This window comes from Hippocampus bargibanti, linkage group LG17, assembly GCF_051943395.1.
Source record: "Hippocampus bargibanti isolate YZ-2025 linkage group LG17, ASM5194339v1, whole genome shotgun sequence".
Lineage (NCBI taxonomy): Eukaryota > Metazoa > Chordata > Actinopteri > Syngnathiformes > Syngnathidae > Hippocampus > Hippocampus bargibanti.
This window is the reverse complement of record NC_142750.1, coordinates 6,517,592-6,538,769: the sequence shown is the minus strand read 5'-3', so window position 1 is coordinate 6,538,769 and position 21,178 is coordinate 6,517,592. Positions and strand designations below refer to the sequence as shown.

The 21,178-nt window shown below is 41.8% G+C and overlaps 1 protein-coding gene across 8 annotated transcripts; it reads left to right on the top strand.

Moving 5' to 3' along the window:
• Positions 1-2,072: 2,072 nt before the first annotated feature.
• elavl3 (ELAV like RNA binding protein 3) lies at positions 2,073-20,672 on the top strand. 8 transcript variants are annotated; one of them, XM_089018468.1, is made up of 8 exons: positions 2,073-2,573; positions 8,509-8,725; positions 8,802-8,905; positions 10,985-11,138; positions 11,256-11,484; positions 12,892-12,945; positions 13,357-13,395; positions 14,081-20,672. In XM_089018468.1, the coding sequence occupies exons 1-8, from the start codon at positions 2,565-2,567 to the stop codon at positions 14,406-14,408; spliced, it is 1,134 nt and encodes a 377-aa protein (XP_088874594.1). In that variant the 5' UTR covers positions 2,073-2,564; the 3' UTR covers positions 14,409-20,672. The 8 variants fall into 8 exon arrangements, with proteins under 8 accessions (XP_088874594.1, XP_088874592.1, XP_088874595.1 ...); XM_089018466.1 differs by having other exon boundaries at positions 14,060-20,672; XM_089018467.1 differs by having other exon boundaries at positions 2,074-2,573; positions 11,259-11,484; positions 14,060-20,672.
• Positions 20,673-21,178: the final 506 nt, after the last annotated feature.

Sequence of the window (21,178 nt, the reverse complement as noted above, 5' to 3'; positions counted from 1 at the left end):
GCACCATTCTCCTTTCATATTAATTGGTTGAGTGGCATTTTCACTCATTAACATCCTATAATATTCCTGGATCTGCACCCAAATGGATCGACCACTGAGTCGTGATGCACTGCTACCAAACAGTGCTAATAACATGGCGGATGTGACAAAAAAAAACACAAACTAAATAAAATTAAACAAACACACTGATTTACGCACTGGTCGCCGCCCACCCCCGCCGGTCAGAGCCCGACGGGGGTCTGCGCCAAAATAGGTCATTTGTCACACATGATGTCTCAAGGCAGGACCGTTTCATTATAGATGAGCCCAAACAGCATGTCTCAGTGAGCAATCAGTCGGAACCGCGTTGAGAGGTGGGCGGACTTGCGACCAGAAACCAAGGAAGGGGCCATGTTAAGTCAACACAAAATCACTGCCGGCCGCATTTTGGCCACGAGCCGCCTTAATACAACATTTCGGATGCTGAACACATTGAGTAAGGGGATGTGATGGAGTCTGCGGGGGGGGGGGGTGTTATAATATAATACAGTGATACCTCAGCTTACGAACTTAATTGGTTCCCAGAAAGTGTAAGGCGAAAAGTTCGTCTGCCGAACACTCATTTCCCATAAGAAACTAAAATAAAAATGAGAATAATCTGTTCCCAGGTCTCCATAAAACTCAATTTTCTACTAAATAAGCCTTAAAAAATACACAAAATATACCTTATTTTATGTAAAAATAAATGTGCTATTGGATTGTAATTAAAGAAATAAACTGTACTATATAATAAAGTCGTTTTATTTACCTTTGTGATGGTCGTTGATGTAGTTGCCTCTTGATGATACCGAGTGAAGTTGCCGTGCTTTCTCAGCGATAATACCCTCAATCACCACTCCCCTGCTAGCTGCTTTTCGTTAATCCAAATCAACAGAAGCTGTTCAACCTATTCTATTGCCTGAGACCGTTGCTTAGACAACACAGAAACACTGTCGCCACACGTGGTCGATTTAGCGTACTGGTACTGGGACGCTAAGTCACACAAACGCACACCTCGTTCGTGTTTTTCGATGATCTTCTTCTTCTGCTCGACTGTAATTTTCTTTTGTGTCCTCTTCGGCTTAACACTAGCCTGTGGTGGGGTCTTTTTCCGTCCTATAATAGCAAAAGTACTCCACTCGATAACAAACCACGTCTGCACTCAAAGGAAGTGGGGATGGCAAACTAGTCCGCCAGCCACCGTGGCGCTGTTTGACCGTGTGGTTTGGTGTTCATCCGCCAAAAACTAGCCCGCCGGCCACTGTGGCGTTGTGTGGTTTGGTTCGTCCGCCGAACACTAATTCATTAGCCTTGCGAACTTAATGTTCGTGAGACGAAACATTCGTGAGCTAAAGCGATCATAAACCGAGGTATCACTATATGTGATTCCCACATTTGAACCTGACCCTCCCTGATGTCTCGCCATCTGGCCTCCCTCGCACGTTGCAACTTTTCCATGCTTTTGTATTTTAGCCGCTGTTCACACATGGACAATTTTTTTTTCCCCCCACATTTTCCCTTTTTGTCAAAAAGTGTAGACGGACGCAAAGCCAGAGGAGCGAGTTCGAAAATGGATGTAAAAGGAGGGGTGGGGAAGGGAAGGAAGAAGGGACAAGTGCTGCACCCATCTGTTCCGCCAGTGCAGGTGGAGTCCTATTCACTCACTTCTATGTGTGTGTGTGTGTGTGTGTGTGTGTGTGTGTGTGTGTGTGTGTGTGTGTGTGTGTGTGTGTGTGTGTGTGTGTGTGTGTGTGTGTGTGTGTGTGTGTGTGTGTGTGTGTGTGAAGAATAGGGGGTGGGGGACAGGAAGAAATGAAGGGCATTGAGAAGCAGAGAGTGGAGTGATGGAAGGGCAGGGAGGGGAAAGCGAGCGTGGAGGGCTACGGGGGGGGGGGGGGGGGGGTCGTTGATCTCTCTCCTTGAAGAGGATAATGGGCGAGGAGCGCATTGCAATGGCCGCCGTGTAGACCCCCCCCACCCCCCTCCCGTACAATTAGCCAATCGGCTGCCAGCTCCACCAGTCAGAGGCGCACATAAAAGAAAGAGCATTGCAGCAGAGGCGTACAAGGAGACTGCGAAGCCTAGCAAGGGAATCGAACACACGTCCCTGAATAAGAAAGAAAAAAAAAAACACACACACACTCTCCGAAGCAGCAGGCTGGCCACCCCCCTCCTCCCCTCCTCGTCATCATCATCCTCCTCCTCCCATCCTTGGACACACCCTGCCGAGGATCACACTGCTCTCCTTTTTTTTTTTATTATTATCACATTTTACCATCGGAGAAAAGGCTGCTGCTCTCTTCCTCCTCCATCATCCTGCGACGAAGCCCCCTTTCTTCACCTTTTCATCCAATAGAGGACCCCCATACAACATCCGCAGGCTGAGACCTACCATCAGGTCCCAGTTTCTATTTTTTTTTCTATTTTTTTGATTTTTATTGTTTTGGGAACTCCAGAAAGGAGAATCGCAAGAACGCCGCCAAGCTTCCGTCCGCCCAAGAAAAAAAAAAGAAGCACCGAGATTTCCTTGTGGTTGCACGTCAAGAATGGTGACCGTACGTATGCCTTCTATCTTTTTTTCAATTTTGGTTCCGAATGAGGGGGGGGGGGGGTGATGCTGGGACTGCATGTTGTGTCTCTCGGGCCCCTTTTGTGTTAATGTGCTGCACCGCCATCGCGTTTGCACATGTGATGCGGCCATCTCGCAGCAGTCAGCGTAAACGTAGATTTCAGGTTGCGACGGGCAAACTCGAGGTGGGGGGGGGGGGTATACGCTGTGAGTTTCACAAATGGGCGAAAGGATGTTAAAATGAAGGCGCCGTTATGGTATTTAAATATTCCATTTTAGGTTTGATTTGTTTCATTTCATCTGGATTCATGGCGGCATTGAATTGCATAAAGGGAGAAATGCGTTCAGGGGGGGGGGGGGGGGTTGAAGTGGGTGAAAGGGAAGGGCGGGTAGTTGGTTTCCTTACACGCATCAACGAGGATGCCCGAGACAAAACGAGATGCCTTGGAGGCTGCTTTATCCAAAAAAAAAAAAAAAAAAAAGAAGATGGGGAAAAATGGTTGAGTCACTCCGTATTGGGGGAGGAGAGACATTACACATCCTTTGCCTTTTGCTCAAATGGATCATTCCAAAATTAAGCATGCGAGTGAGCAAATAGAGTTACGTTATCTCCTTTTTACTTCTCTAAAAAAAAAAATGGAATAAAATAATATTAAAAAAAAACTAAATACAACACATGGTGGCCATGCTCTGTAGTAAAAAGAGATGCAGGCTTGCTCGCATGCCATGCCCTGTGGTCTGTTTTTTTTTTTTTTTTTGGGCGTGTCTCAGAATGGACACCCAGTTGTGAATTGTTCATTGAAGGATTTGTTGTGTTTTAATAATACAAATGTAGGTGTAAAATAATTCTAACTTCAACACCCACAATTAGATTTGGATCATTGTATAGCAATCATCCCCATTTTTTTTCATGTCCTTATCCATCACACATGGGCAGAGAGGGTGTATATGCCCCCCCCTGCACCTTTACCCTACTCTATCCCCCCGCCCCCCTCCACCCCACAATGCAGACACGCGGGCTGCAGCCCTCCTCCAACGCGGCTACTGCAGTACCAAAGCGACTCCAAAAGCGTTGAGTCAGACAACCTTCCCGAGGCTCTTACACAATTCAAGGACAAGGACGAGCTGAGGCCACCGTGCCACTGAAGCAGTCGCGACGGTTATTTGCATTTAAAAACACTCGCATGGCATCATTTGATGATTTAAAAGGCATGTCACTTCAAATTCAATATATTTAGATATATACATGTATTTTTTTTCCCAGTAAGGAGGCATAGATGTGACACGTAATTATGTTATATAAGAGTTGCTGCTCATTATGACTATACAATTATCTGGCTAAAATAAATATATAAAAATAATATATAATAAATATACATAAATACATACATACATATAACACACACATACATATACATATATACATATACATACACACATACATATATACATATACATACACACACATACATATATACATATACACACACATAAATATATACATATACATACACACATAAATATATACATATATATACACACACATATACATATATACATACATACACACACACATATATACACATACACGTATACATATATATACACACACACACACATATATATATACATATATGTACATACGTATATATATACATATACATACGTATATATACATACGCACATATATATACATCCGTACATATATATACATACATATATACATACATACATACATATATACATACATACATACATACATACATACATACATACATACATATATACATACATACATACATATACATACATACATACATACATACACACATATATATACACACATACACATACATATATATATATATATATATATATATATATATATATATATATATATATATATATATATATATATATATATATATATATATATATATATATATGTACACACTTGGGGCACACCTGTGCTAGCATAACAAATTGAATATAATTTAAAAAAAAAGATACTAAATCAGTCAAATAAACATCAGATTTTTTTTCAACTTGACTGTAAAGAGTCATTGTCCCGCAGACCCCCCCGCCCCCCCAACCTCCGCCACGCACATGCACAAAGCGCCACTGTTGGCATTAATATTCATAGCGCTGCCACGGCCTGTGCAAGAGGGAGAAGAGGAGGAACGGGTGGCTCTTTTGTTTGGGCCCGTCAATACGTTTATTCAGTAAAAAAAACTTGCACGGTGAATGCCTGCAGAGCTCGCCGGGAGGGACGGATGGGGATGGGGGGCACATGAAGGCCTGGTGGGGTGGAGGTTATGCTTCATATAGAGAGAAAAATGAGAAATGGACTTTTACATATTTCATAAAGGGCCAGAGTAGACGATGAAGATGTTAAATGGCCACTCCCTTTTTTCCCTTTCCTTCAGCACGCTGGATAGCGCTCGGACTGATCGTATTCAGTGAGCTGCCATTTTTTTTCCTGTAAGCGGCACTCCATTGCTGCCCTTTGTTTTGGAGTTTTGCTTCAAAATGGTCTCGTTTTAGAATGAAAAGCTTGATGATGGCTGACATGAGCTGTGACTCGTCTGGTTTTTTTTTTTTTTTTTTTACAGCTGCCACCATAATCCCTAAAAGTGAGGAGAGTGTGCCTAATGCCCTTTGTTTGGGATAATCCCGTAATCTGTGTTATTTAGACGGCTCATTTACACTTCAGTCGAGCATAAGTGTGAGTTGAGAGAAAAAAATATGGAAATTTGATAGAATAAAGTGGAACAATTCATTCATACAACAGGGAGGGGTGATGTTATTATTGCACGTTGTTTCACGCCCCCTTTTTCTATGTCAGCCTTTCACTTGAATGTCATTCAAAGGAATATTTTTCTAAACGGTGGATCTTTACATCTCCACAAAATGTTTCATTTGATTCAAAATGGAAAACCAAAGTAAATGTTTCATGTAAGCTATTTGGTATTATAAAGCCTTGAGAATACAACCACTTTGTTTTTCGTGTCACTTTTGGTTATAGGTAAAAAAAAAAAAAGCAGACTATTCCCAATGGGGTCTTCACATCTCGATTTCATTTAGTTTGGAGTGATTCGCACAGTGAGCATAACGTGTGATGACTTCCAGTGTACACCACATAGCCTGCAGTGCAGCGCTGCATTTGGAGCAGAAGTGAATTGGCAGGCCTGTTTACATGCTACTCAAAGGAACAGAGCAGCCGAGACGAAAACCAAGCCCGCTTTTAGGCGTCGTCATTCAGTGCCTGACTTTTTTGTTGTTATTATTATTATTATTTGTGTGTGTGTGTGTTTTTTTTTCATATTTGGTGATCTCTGAGTGTAGGCCGCACGTGAGCTTGGCAGCGAACGAGGCAGGAGGAGGAGGTGGAGGACTCTTGTGTTTGCGTGCGAGTCTGGCTGGGTTGTTGCGAGAGGAGGCTGGCCTCGTGTTTGCGTGCAAGTCTGGGAGCATGTGGAGGCGATGCTGATGCAGTCGATTAAATATTAAGGGAGATCTCACTGAACCCCAAAATAGAATGTGGGGGGCAGCGGTAGTGGTGAGGCTGGGGGGGGGGGGGCAGAGCAATGCTAGCATAACAAATGGAATTCATTAAAAATCTTAAAACAGGGTATATAAGGGATTATAGGGATTATTTTTGGCCTTTTTTTAGTTAGCAAATATGTTTTGATGGAAGGCAGAAAAAAACAGGGCCAAATCAAAAACAAGTTTGCAGTACCAAAAGGGAACATTTAAACTCTGATACTCTATATTTCACATACTCTATATTTGATACTGTATATTTACTCTAAATACTCTATATTTCTGATTATTAAGACTGTTACAAGGGGGTGTTGCTTTAAAGCAAACTCACCATCATCGGATTCATGATTCCTCACAGATAAAAGTACCCAACCCCCCACTCCCTCGCCACATCCCCATAAGGCTTATTAAAGGAGTAAAATCTTCTCTGAGATCTTAATCTGCGGTGCTGGCTAATCTCTGATGCCAGATCCTCGCACTATTGTGAGTTATATAATTTTTCACTCCCCGAATCTGTTCTCCCCCCCACTCGGAATGCTTTTGTCATATTTAGGACACGCGCAGTTACTCATATTTCTGCCAGTAGGCCGCGTCACATCATATAAAAAGAAAAAAAGTGGTGCTTGAATTGAAGCAAATACGAGCGCAAGTCTCATCAACGCATTTTATCATTAACTGCCAAATAATTTTATCTTTGGGATTGCGACAAAACCCAATGTAGCCATTTTAGCGTCATTCATTCGTCATTCATTGACCGGGCATGTCTGTGCTTATTGTGTTAACGCTAATAATAATAATAATAATAATAATAATAATAATAATAATAAATGTAATTCATAAGCGCCTTTCAAAACTCTCAATGACACTTACACAAAGGAGCAAAGGTCTGCTGTTCTCCGTAATAGAAGCAGACGCGATCTCAGAGTAAGAAAAAGCCACGCCAGGCAGGCATTAGACACAATGTGGTCTTTGAAGGGCGGTTGCCGGGGAAACCGGAGCGGAGGTGAGGCTGGGAGGGAGGGAAGGCTGTAGGTTGTAGGGATGGGAGGGGGGTAAGGGTGGCAGGTGAGATGAAGCTATTCATAGATGCTAAAGGTGATGCGAGAACACTGCGCACACTTACAGTACTTGCATTTGCTTTCGAAGACAACACTGATATATCATCATGTATAATATTCAATCGGCTCCCATAAAATTATGCCTTTCAAGTCAATCTTTATATTGAAAAAAAAAATCAATAATATAATAGGAATTCCAATAAAGGCCGATGACGTGTGTTCACGTCAGAAGTCATCAAAAACAATGTAAAAATCAAAATCAGAATCAGAAAGCCTGATTAGTCCCACAATGGGGACATTGTTAATCTACAGCAGCAACATTGAAATGGGGGGTGAAAAGATAAAAACAAAGTATTCTATGCATATAGAAATGTCAGAAGACTGAAATATTTGACTGTGCAAAAAAAGTTTCATAAAAAGAAATGTGCATAGTGTAAGTATAAAAAAACATATTTGATATATGTAACTGTATTGAGTCAACATAAGGTGTCTGTGCTATCCAGAGTCCAAAATGAGTTCATATGAAATATACGATGACATTATTATTGCAAAAGTTTGGGTTGATGTTTGCGGTTTGCTATTTGAGGTCGAGTCGCGCCAAGAGAATTGTCTCCCGCTTTTTATATGTATCCAGGCAAGACGCGGGCGCACACAGGAAATGTGGCAGTGATGTCTTTTTGACGAAGACAAAGACGAGGGAGGGAGCGAGCAAGGCGTCAAAAATAAATTAAAAACAGGAAAAAAAACTACCAAAAAGTAGAGCAGGAAAAGTTTAGTTTCGGACTACAACGGTTGTTACTTCAGAATCCCCCATGGAACAAATTAAGAAACCTCACAGACACAAAAAAAAAACACCACCGTGATTCCATCTGCTGCACACATTATTAAAAAAAATTAAATATTTCTCTTGTTTATTCGTAATCTTGCATGTTGGCCACCCTGCGTTACCGTTTCGCCACCGTGCATCTCCTGTGTTGTGATGTAATGACGTTTGACCCTGGAAGTCAGCAAGGGGGAAGGGCGGAGAAAGGGGAAAAAAGGGGGACTGTGACATCTGCAGGACCAGAGGCAGGAAGAGAAGAAGGGGGGGAAGGGAAAGTGAGGGGAAGGGGGGGCAGGGGGGGGGTATATTAAATCAGCCCGAGCATCCATCTCCAATTTAGCAAGGCTGATTCCTGACCTTTCCCCGAGACAAGGACAAAGAGGGAAGCTACTTTTTATGCGCGCACGTGCTTATCTGTACGGTTACCATCGTTGTTTGCACACGCCGCGTGTAAAATGTCAGCCTATCTGACAATGCGTTTTTTTTTCCCTTAACAGATAATCAGCACCATGGAAACCCAGGTGTCAAACGGTCCAAGCGGAACCAGTCTGCCCAACGGCCCAGTCATCAGCACCAACGGCGCCACGGATGACAGCAAAACCAATTTGATTGTCAACTACTTGCCGCAGAACATGACCCAAGAAGAGTTCAAGAGTTTGTTCGGGAGTATCGGGGAGATCGAGTCTTGCAAACTGGTCCGAGATAAGATAACGGGTACGTGTTCTTCAGATTATTTCGGACGTTTTGAAGGGCCCCCAAAATATTATTGTAATGTTTTTTTTTCTTCCAGGTCAAAGTTTAGGCTATGGTTTTGTCAACTACGTGGATCCGAATGACGCAGACAAGGCTATCAACACGCTCAATGGTCTCAAGCTACAGACGAAAACAATCAAGGTGAGGGGACTTGGGGAAAAAAGGGGTGAAAAACAAAAATCCATGTCAGAAAAAGGAAGTGCTGATTTTCGGCAATGACAGAAATGGCAGCAGGGAGGAGGGGGAGGGGGTATGGGTGCTTCCAGAAGGCGGCGACGAAGAGAACAAAGGGGAAGTGGGAGAAAGGGGTGAAAAGGCGCAAAGCCGGAGGAGGTCAGAAAGCACATCGAGGATATTGTAATGGAAATGTAATTAGGGAGCCATGCTGCGGCGCACGAGTGGTCGGGCCGGGTTACCTCCATCTGCCTCCGATCGGGGCTAATTAGGGCCCAGTTTTTTTTTCTTTTTTGGGTCCCCAAATCTGATGAGAGGGGGGGCCAGCATGTCATTAATCATCGCCATCATATGGTCCGACCCCTCCGACTTGAGTTCAAAGATGATCATTGGGGCAAAGTCCAGGACTATAGAAGAAAAGCAGATCTCCTGCCGAGCAGAGCAGGTGATTGTCCATCAGCTGCCCCCCCTCCGAATGACGTACAACTGGTAATTTGAATTTATGGACCGCAGCTGTTAGCAAAAAGTCAACCAAGTCAAAAATGAAGCTAGTGAATCGGTTTTGCGTCTGGAGATGACACTTTGGTCTGGACCATTTAGGTTCCTTGCTGACTCTGGGCTGTCGTTTCTTCAGGTTCCTTGTTCGGGTTTGACATTAGGCCAGACTGGCGATACGGATGGGAGGTAGTGGTGGGGGCGTTATAATACGGGCAAAGGGGGTAGGGGGTACATCTGACAGGATTAGAGGCCATATGGGCCTCAGGCACCATCTGTACTGTGGGAGAGGCCGGGAGAGGGTTAATTATAGGGCAGCCTCTGCTCCCCTAATGTAACGCCACCCCCCCACCCCGCAAGGCTCCTCCAGAGCACCCTAATCACTGCGCCGCACAACCCTCATACTTACACAGTGCGCACAATAGACATTTGGTGTTTGCCGAACACCTGCATTCGTCGCTAAAGATTTCCCATGTTTGATTGGGAAAAACTAGACTACAACAGTTTAGCATATAAATTTTGAATCTTGTGTTAGCAAAGATCCTGATTCCTCCTGAGTCCTTGTGATGTATTGACCCCATTTTTGCCAGTAGGGCTTGTTCACTCTGGAGGATTGAGACAAAGGAAAAGAGGCAGGCAGGGCCCGCCTGGGGAAGGCGGCTCAGCCTATCTCAAACAACACGCACTCTGTCTCAAAACAGCAGACTCACAACAAGCACCAAGACCGACGCGCTGTCTCTCAGTCGTGCTGGCGTACAACAACATATTATGTTTTGATTTATTTATTTAAAATGGGACTTTTTCTCAGATGAAAGTGAACCGACAGAAGGGATGGAAAATGTTGGGGATAGAACAACAGATCCGGTAAAGACGTTAACTGAGTAACAAAACGCTTAAGGCTTATTAGCGTGGTGGTTTGAAGTCTTAAAGCAATTGACTCGTAGGGGGTTTGTTCTGGATGAGAGGAACCCGAATAATTCGATTGGCCGTTGTCATCACACTGCGTCATTGTCAAAAATAGGCAGGCTAATTTAGTACTTGGATTCCAAAATAATACAATGGTGCCTGTATTAAAATTTTCAAGTCATGAAACGTTTCATTAAGGAAATATATTCTCTTGTTATGAAAGTCAAGATACGAAAGGTAAAAATACCTTATGGAGCTTCCAGAAAATAATATACTTATAGTTGCCCTGCCATTGGCTATCACCGACCATCATCCTGGCATCCCATTGGCTAAGAGGCTAAACTATTAATTTTTACTCTGAATGTTTGTCTTGTACATGATGCATAATACGTATTTATTGTGCAATAAGCTCATAGTAACATATTTGTTGATATTTTCGTGCATATTTATACTTAATAAAACATTTATGTCTGAATTTGGGAGGGCTTGGAATGGATTAGGGTCTTTACATATAAAAGGCGTCTTGATTTATAAAATTAATTAATTCAGGCAGAAATTCTTTACGACTTTTTGTAACATTTTGTAAGTAGAGGTACCACTGGACCTTTCTATTTCCAGATTTGTTGACTTTTGTATGATCTGTAGGTATCGTACGCACGGCCAAGCTCTGCTTCAATCCGCGACGCAAACCTTTACGTCAGCGGACTGCCCAAGACCATGAGCCAGAAGGACATGGAACAGCTCTTCTCCCAATACGGTCGCATCATTACATCTCGCATTTTAGTGGACCAAGTCACAGGTATAGCCTTATTTCACATTCGCACCAATCAACTCTTTCCATCGTCGAAGGGTCTTTCCCACAGGCACCCATCGCGGATGCCAAGGTAGTGACTTTGGCGTGTTTTCTTATTCGGAGCAGGCATATCACGAGGAGTTGGTTTCATCCGGTTTGACAAACGAAACGAAGCGGAGGAAGCCATCAAGGGTCTGAATGGACAGAAGCCTTTGGGCGCTGCCGAGCCCATCACCGTCAAGTTTGCCAACAACCCAAGCCAGAAGACAGGGCAGGCCTTGCTGACTCAGCTATATCAGACCGCCGCCCGACGCTACACGGGGCCCTTGCACCACCAGACGCAGCGATTCAGGTACTGGAAACTGAACAACCTCACAACACCCACAGGACCATCAATAACCAAGATCGAAGTAAAGAAGATCACTTTTCAGGCCAAGCCGCACGTCATTTGACTATGTCACAGTGCTAGTTGCCTTAAAGAACAACCGACGTCTCCGGACAAGTTGTGTTCATAATTTGTAAAATGGCTTCTACTGGGCGTATTTTAATAAGATTCCACTGCATATAGCTATATTTTACGTTTTAAGACTCGCGCTGAGCATTCAGGAAGTCTTGTTTTTGAGTTGGTGACGAGTCCTCACGTGACGTCAGAAAAGGACCGCCGTTCACCGTAAAAAGACGCAGTGTAGCGGTCCTTCCATCTCGTCAATGTATTTTGCAGTAGTGTTTTTTTGAAAACCTTATTTTACATCCAAAAGCCGCCGGCAGAGGGAGTCCAAGCTCCATGGAAGAATTTATCAGCCTGTGGAAACGGGCTGATTCATTCCTCACATGTCGGTGGCCATTTTATTGCCTCTTTTTGGGTGAGAAATTCCCCCCGCCTGTTTGCCTCAAAATGACACGGAATAAATTCTTTAATCGATTGCAACCATGTATGCTTTCCTCTTCAGAACTATTTGAATCATATTCATAACTGGATGTGTAACAAGAAAGCATATTATCCGAATCTGAAGCCATTGTTTTTATTCTCCTGCAATGAAAGACGTCTTGGCGTGACGTCACGAACTGGGGGCGGGACTTTCTGAAAATGCCCAATTCGCAGCTCATTTTATTGCAGATTTTGGACACTTTAAGTCATTTTTATTGGTGTTTTGCATTTGAATAAAAATATCATACTGCGTGTTTTGGGTATTTTAGATGCTATAAAACGTTTTTCTGATGTCAGTTAAAAAACAAAAAAGTGACGTCGGTTGCCCTTTAAAGGGGAACTTAATTCAATGAATGCATTACAAGGTTGTCCCTGAAACAACCGTTGGGCCCAGTAACAGGTTTAATGAACCCATTCGCGGCTTTACGCGGTGCCTCAGATGTCTGGTCTTTGATTTCTGTACTTTCATGAGCTAGACAATAGACAATGTAGAGTACCTCTTTGAAGCAAAGTCAACCCATTATAGCAGTGTGAGTGTCCAAATGTCATACTTTTCACTCTCAAACAGGATGTCACGAATGACTCAAGAGTCTTTTTTGAGTTATAGAAAATGACCAGCCCTCTACTACACTCTCTAATTTGTCCGTGTTCGGATACTATCGAGTGCCGCAACCCAATAGCATTTGTAGGTCAGACCATGTCCTAAAAACAGACACACAATTCGCAATTTTCCTTACATTAAGGGAATTGTGTGGTCAAAAAATAATAATAATTCAAGTGTTCAGTGCATATCTTTAAATCTTTTTCCTCTGACTTTCTTTTAAACTGCAGCGTGATCCCTTCTCTCGGAAAGGGACCAGATCCAAATATCAGCTCAAAACCAATGTAAGAGACCAGATTTTTACCATAAAAACACCACTTTCCTAATCACAGCCATACATCCTGACCCTTTGGATTCTTGCTAATGAGTCACTGGGATTACACTTTACTGCATTCAACTGCTTTCACTGGAGTATATTCTTTCGATTTAGAATGAATTTTAAATTGAGTCTATGAGGTGGTCCAAGATTGGCTTTCTGTTTTTCACAGTAAACGTAATGCCTTTTGTTGCCAATCAATTGATGTTAAAGGGATACGAGGTAATTTTAAATCACTGTCATGCAATTCAACAAAACTGTCCGATAGGATGATTTGGCACGACACTGAAATGAAGGATGCCCTCTGGAGGCCACAGCCCTGCCTTGTAGAGTTCCGAACTAACTTGTCCAACCCTTCACTCTCCCTCTTGCGTTGCAGACTCGACAATTTACTAAACGCCAGCTACGGAGTCAAGAGGTAAATGCCAAAAGGTGTACATTCGAAAGCATCCATGCTAAAATTAAATTTCAAAACAAAGCGGCCGGAATACCATCTGCTGACTTGGAAATTAGACAACGGTTTCATCTAGTCCCATCGCAGCAGTGTATTCTGGCACGGCTTTGTTTAGCCTTATTTTTGTTTGGTTTTATCCGATCAATTAAAATAATTTCACGTTTGTTTTTATTTTTATTCTTACCAACTAACATTGTCCTTTCAGTTGCTTCTATGTCCCCCGTTTTTTCCCTCCCACCAGCATGGACATACCGGATTGCGTTTTTTGTGTCTGTTTGCTCCAGTTTTTTTGTATGATTTGACTCTTACTTTGCTTTTCATCCCTCTCTAGGTTTCTGTGTTTCGTTCGACACTGTGGTTTTCAGTTGAACATTGTGATTCATGTCCGTTCAATTCTTGCAGAAGGCTTTTAGGCCACCAGAAACACTAAGCAAAACGTGTGGGTGTCACATTGTCATGTTGTTATAAAAGCAGGTAGTTTGGAGACACAGAGGTGCGTAGCCACTACTGGATAAGATGGGCGGACTGGGGTCCTGTGACTCCTTAGCCATCTACAAAACTGAAAAGACACAGAGATAGTGTAGAGTATCGATTGTTGCGTGGAACTTCAGAATGACACCCATGGTAGTTCTCCCACTCTGTTCCCCAGATTCTCCCCGATCACCATCGACAGCATGACCAGTCTCGCCGGCGTCAACCTCTCTGGTCCCACCGGAGCCGGCTGGTGTATCTTTGTGTACAACCTGTCGCCCGAGGCGGACGAGAGTGTCCTGTGGCAGCTCTTTGGGCCCTTCGGCGCCGTCACCAACGTCAAGGTCATCCGTGACTTTACGACCAACAAATGTAAGGGCTTCGGTTTTGTCACCATGACCAACTACGATGAGGCGGCCATGGCGATCGCCAGCCTAAACGGCTATCGCCTGGGCGACCGTGTGCTGCAGGTTTCTTTCAAGACCAGTAAGCAGCACAAGGCCTGAGAGAGGTGGGCCATAGGCCTTTGACCTTAGACCTGCACGGGGGAGGTGGGCTACCTGAGCCACCCTCCACCCGTGCCATCACTTTATCTACGGGCCTGGACTGAGTCTCTCTCTCTGACGCTTTCGCACTCACATTCACAAGATATAATCGCAAAAGATACAGACACGAGCAAACACAGATACCGGAACACATGACCGAACCTACTCATAGGCAAACATCCGCAAGTCGGCGTTTCAAACGAACCCACCAGTGGAGTTTTTCTGTTCTCTTTCCACAACATGCTAGACCTTTCCTTATCTTATCTTTGCCTGGATTGAATTAGAAAGGGTACGTAGCTGGTTTGCTGGGTAACGGGGTTGTTAAGAGCTATCTATTTAGGAGACAGGCTAATGAATGTGACGAAGAATGTGTGCTGTGTGCTTTGATTGAATTCAGGCAAATGATGGCAACTGATGAACAAAAGAAATAAGAATAACGAACAAAATTTTTGTTGAAAGAAATATGTGCAATTTATCCAAACGTTTAGCCCTATAATCTGCCATATCATACTGGAGAGGATGGTTTTTTAATTTCTTTTTTTAATTTTTATGTATTTATTTTTCTTTACACTTGGGCATTTTGAATCAGTGACTTTTTTTAAAGATCAAAGAAAAATGAAATGAAGACACAGATAAGTGTTCTCTAATACGTATATCAAAAATATAACTATATATTCAATATACAGGTATAATAACGTGGTAATAATAGCCGTATATGTAAGCATTTTCTAAAAAAAAAAACACAAAAAAACCTTGACAACTGTTTCCGGGACTGCTTTAAGCGGCACAGTGTATGAAGGCAGATCCTCTACCCCACGTGAGTTTGTTCGTTTGGACCAGATGCCAATTAAGTCAACTCGTGAATCAGAGAACTGGAATAAAAATAATAAACCCGGCCCCCTTTTCACAGCGTCACTCCAAACAACAACATAATTACACCTAAGACGAATTCAATTAATAAACAAATTCCAAAGTTAAGTAGCACAAAGGGGACATGAGCGATTGTCAGTGCGACTGGAAATAACGTCTTGCTTTTTTCCATCACTTTAGCTGCATCTGCGCAAAATAAGATAACACCTTTGCAAAAGATAAATGGTATTCTTCTTCTATCTCAACGGAAAAGTCCAAAATTATAAAGTTTAATCGAGTCAAATTAAATCAGTAACTGAGAAGCCAAGCTCCAAATTGAAGGACCAAACATTTGGTAAATTTGTCCGTCAAGGGTGTCAAAGTCATTTTTTGCCATGGGTAACATTGTAGTTACGGTTTCCTTTTGGGTACTGTTATGAATTTGGAGAAGCCATTAGAATGTTTAATCCCCTCTATATTTTAATTGTAGAGCGCACAACAAATTAACTCATTCACTGCCATTCCAAAATTTATTTGGGAATTGAAAATATGACAAAGAACGCCATTCCCGAGTTTGTTCGGGTTTTGTTTTTTTCATGCTTGGGTGCTGATGAAGCGCTGGCCATGGCCTCTGGCAATGTTTTTTTTTCCACAGGGGCATAGCATTTCCCTTTTGTCGATGTTAGCACTTTGTTCCAACTTCAGCTGTTGTTAAAGCGCTATAGAAACCAATTTAATGTATTTTGGACAGGCGCCCTCATTTCAAGCTCATAAAGTGAGGGAGTTTCAAGTGAAAATGACAAAAACCCTGGCACTGGAGTGCACACATTCTTGCACATCTGACAGTGAATGAGTTAATGAATAAGTAGTTTTCAAATTTAAAGTAAAAATTAATGACTGTTATTGTGGTTTACATACGAACATTTGAAATTTTGGCAAGCATCATGGCACTTGATTTGCTTTCGCGGGCTGAATTAAATTATGTGGCAGGCCAGATTTGGCCCCTGGGCTTTGACTTTGACACCTGTGCGCTACACAAAAAAAATGTTCCCAGAAGTGCTGACTGAAGCTTCTCGGTTTGATTCCTTTCAAACAACTCGATAGCTTCTGAAAAGTCGCAGAAATGTCACCCTATGCGAGACCACCAAGCAACTTCAAGATGACAAATTAGGTGTCAAACTTGTCTACAACAGATATTTCATTGATTTGCTTCATACCGCTCGAAATGTCTCCAATTTTTTTTCCCCTCAATGCAACATGAAGGCCCGCTCGTCTTATCTGAAGCATCTAATCAAAGAGCAGACGTGACCTCGATCGTGGCCCATGTCTTTTCGCTATCTGCACGGGATCGTCGATTTCAAAATGGGGGTAAACTAGATACAAGTCACGTTTGCTTTTTTTGCTTTTCTAAACGACGCTGTGTTAAGCCAAAGAGGGCCATCTCTTTGAAAGGATTACATTAAAGATAAATCTATTTTTATACATACAGAGGAACAAGACCTTGTGCTGAATTTTTACAGAATCTTAAGCTTGGGGTAAAAAATAACAAAAAAAATAAACAAAAAAAATTGGGACAGTGCATGGCTTTATTTGAAACCTGATGGTTGCAGGTGGGAGACGGAAGGGGGGAGGACTAGCAATGCGGTGTACGGGGTGGGAGTATCGGGAAAGGGGGCAAAGGAACAGTATCGCACACTTTAACTTAAAAGCGCTGGACCGTGGCTAATGTTTTGGAGACAAACTTGACAGTTAAGAAGAAAGGCAGAACTGAAGTGGACATTGAAAAATAGGTCAAGCTGAACCGTTAGGAGAATGGGGGGGGGGGGGGGGTAACTTTTGAGTGCTTCAGACACTCTTAGCGCTGAACTCGTGTCCAGTGTCGGTGGTTCTTTGGCTAGTGAATCCCAGACGAAGAAAAAAAAGTGTGGTGAGACCATCTTATTGCCCGGCTGACAAAATAAATCGCTGCTTGTAAACGCCCAGAAAAAAAAACCATCGAAATGACAATGCAGTCTGGTGGTGACCGCCGAGCACGATTCCTGATTTTTTTATTTTATGTATTTATTTATGTATTTATTTATTCATTGCAAGAAAGCTTAATTTGCCAGTCAGTGAAACTTCAATACAACACGCCCTCCCTCCCCATACTCAATTAACTCATTCACTGCCATTCACAAATTTATTCGGGAATTAAAAATATAACAGAGTGCAATTCGCAAATTTGTTTGGGTTTTGTTTTTTCATGCTTGGGTGCCGATAAAGCGCTGGCTATGGCCTCAGGCAATGTCTTTTTCTTTTCCAGAAGGGGGCAGCATTTCGCATCACATAACTCCAGACCCATATAATTTAGGAAGTTACCCCTTTTTACTGGTGAAAGAATAGAATCTAAGATTTCTAACGCTGTCTTGAATGTTAATGTAGTCCTAAAACTGAATATTCTGTGGATACTGGAATTTGAGTGACAATGACAAAAACCTTGGCACTGGAGTGGACACATTTTTGCACGTGTCTAGCAGTGAATACGTTAATTGCGCTACAAATCTGTTATTTGTGTTGTCTTGAAGGACACTCTCCACGATTTCCGTTCTTTCTTTAAAACATTAAACGCTAGCGCATATCATTTTGTGGCTCCTGGAACCCTCCAAGCTCCAATACGCTGATACATCACAGCACCAAGCGAATCCCATTTGCAAGCATTTCACGCAGACAGCGAATTCAAAATCACTGAAACAAGCCATGAATCTTAACATCTCACCAGATACAGTCAACCCTCCTCGCTGACATTCCCGTCACCTGCTTTTGTCTCGATCCATCCGATCTCTAAAAATAACCGCTTCAAATATTCCATCCAGCATTTGCCGATCACACTAATTTGGCTATTTTTAGTCAGGCATTCATGCCCCAATATCGACAATGGTATCATTTTTGGAAAGCTGACATTGCAGCCATTAAATACAGTCAAACCTCGGTTTTCGGACGTCTCAGTTCTTGACCAATTTGGTTTTCGACCCAATTTTTTTTTTTTTATGCTTCGGTTTAGAACCAAAAATGGGTTCTCGACCCTACTGAGCGCACCTGAATGCACCACTCGACTCCACTCCCTTATGCGTCACTTCTTGTGTCGCGTGTCATTGTGACCGACGCATTATCCTCGTTTAGCATTACATTGTGAACAGGCGTGTGTTTGTATTGTTCAATCACGATAAAAAAAGCATACATTGATTACTGTATTTTCCGGTGTATAGGGTGCACTGGAGTATAAGGCGCACTCCCAATGAATTGGATTGGATTTGCTTTTATTAGTCTCGCGGTGGAGAAATTTACATTTCCTTGCAGCAAAGTTATGAAAGGAATGAAAGTAGAAAAACAAAATACAGGAGCTTCTGGAAATGGAATGGTATTATTATGGTCGAAAACCAAGGTTTGACTGTGTATGGTCGTCAAAGACTGGAATGGACCGCCATACGCAGTCTACTCAAAGACCATCCTTACTCAAAGAGAGCCAAAAAAAACCAACAGTACCACGCACAAACACATACACACACTGCTCGAGCGACAACAATAATCATGTTAGGATAAGAAAAATAAAATAAAATGACAAAAAAACTTTCCTATGGAACAGTAAGTGCAATGTGCTTTGTTTTTATATTGACTGAGAACAAATGATATATATTTTTAAAAAAAAGAAATTCAACGTCACGGCTGAAACGCTTTGCGGAATAGCGAAAAGAACAAACAAAATCCACATCGGATGAGAGCCGCCTCATTAGGAGACCTCAAACGAGAGAGCTCTGATCAGGAAATTTCCATAACGACCCCCCCAGCCCACCCCTTTTAATTTGTGCTCTGACCATACAAGCTCAAAGACGCCGGAGCAATCGTCAGTGACCTTGAAAGGAATACTGTCTAATAGCTCATCTTTTTTTTCTCGTGCCCATGTTGACTGAATATCTTTTTTTTCTTCCTCTTGTAATTTATTGATTTCAATTGCATATCAGGACTCACTTGTTCAATGAGTGTATTTGTGTTGTGGATGTTGCCATAGAGAACATACATATGGGCCGCTTAAGTTTTGTTGCATTGATCGGGGTATGCTTTGTTCTTTTTAGTTGATTTTTTTTTTTCCTCCATTTTCAGATGAGTTGGAGTTTTTTTCAAGTGTATGCCGATTTTAGACTTAGAATCTTTTTGTTCAAATCAAACTGTGTTCGATTGTGTTTGTAAAAGTCTGTGGTAGCTTTTGTTGCAACATGAAAAAAAACATAATTTAAACTGAAAAAAATTCAAAATAGCGCCGACAAACTTGTATTATTTGGGCGACTTTAAGCTTGTAGTTTTAACTTATTGTTAACTTAAAAACTATTTATTATGATTATTATTATTATTGCCTCGTATGAAGTGTGTTTTGTGTATATTTATGGTTTATTTTGTTATATTTGCAAGGTTAAAAGATTTTGAAGTTCTTTTGCCAAAATTGTGGTTACACCATTTCGTTTTTTTTTTTTTTTTTTCCGGGGAGAAAAAAAAAGAATAAAAATAAAAAAACAACAACCAGATCAACTAGAAAAACAGCTTTAGATTTGGAAAACGTTCTCCATAGTCAAAGAATGCACTGCTATATTTAACGAATTGAACTGTATAAACATACATGCTGTGTGCTAGATGTTATGCCTTTACTGCCTGTGTTCCATATGTCTTGTTCAATGAGAAAAAAAAATCTTTTAATTATTTAACCTAATCACAGTCTTGTTATATTTTTTTTTTCAACCGCTCTGCTAACCCTGTCATTACTTTTGGGGCATCGATCCAGAAAGAAGCAGGGATTGTCCCTCACAAGATGCTTTCCTGTCTAAAAACGGATGCTATGGAGGAATTTTGTAAAAAGAGCGCCTATGTTCTTTTTTTTTTTTTGTCAGAATATTTGCTTGGCAAAAAAATAAGCAGGAATTCTGGTCGAGAGCCTGTTTATTGATGAATGACAAGCGGGCAGGAAAGATCTTATTTTGAAAGAGGCGAGCGGTTCTTCCATTTCTCAACCAACTGTATTTTGTGTCTATTTATTTAGAAGAGGAGATTTGGTATATTACAGATGTTTTTTTCTTACACTTTCTTCCTGGGAATGGTAGAACATACAACAACAAAAAAAGGGAAAACGATCAAAAGTAGTGGAATACAAAACACTCGTACATACTTCCAAGACATGACCAAATGAGCAATGAGAAACAATACGGAAAAAAAATACAAAACATTTTCAGTTTAGTCTAGAATATTTACTACTGGGATTTCAGCTGAAGACGCTTGAAGACTTTTTCATGGAGTTGTTTAATTATTTGTACTTTACATGCCAGAAAAAAAAAATAAAACTTACAAATATGAGTGAGCCCCATTTTGTTGACTGAACAAATAATACCGCGTTGTCGTTGACCCAAAAAAATGAAGCGTTAGTAATAATATCAGTGGCGGGCTGTGCATGTCACTCCTAGGCCTTCAGTAGTGCTACGTCTGAATAACTCCACAGCTGCGAGGGTGGTGTAATTTACTACATGCCCACTAGAGGGTGCAGTTGGACAGGAAATAATTTGTGACTTGAAGAAACTTAAGAAATACTGTCATTAAACTGTTCCGATTTTTACTATGATAACCTCATAAAATTGCAATATTATTTGCTATTTTTGTAAAAAAAAAAATATTTGCTTATGCAGTTCGCTACAGATACAGTGTGCTAGCTCTGGCCAGTATGCTCTTCACTAGCGGCGAGTGATACTATTATTGGCTAGTGACTAGTCCAGGGGTGGGCAAACTTTTTGACTCGCGGGCCGCATTGGGTTCTAAAATTTGACAGAGGGGCCGGGCCAGGAGCATTTGGAGGGAGTGTTTGGGCC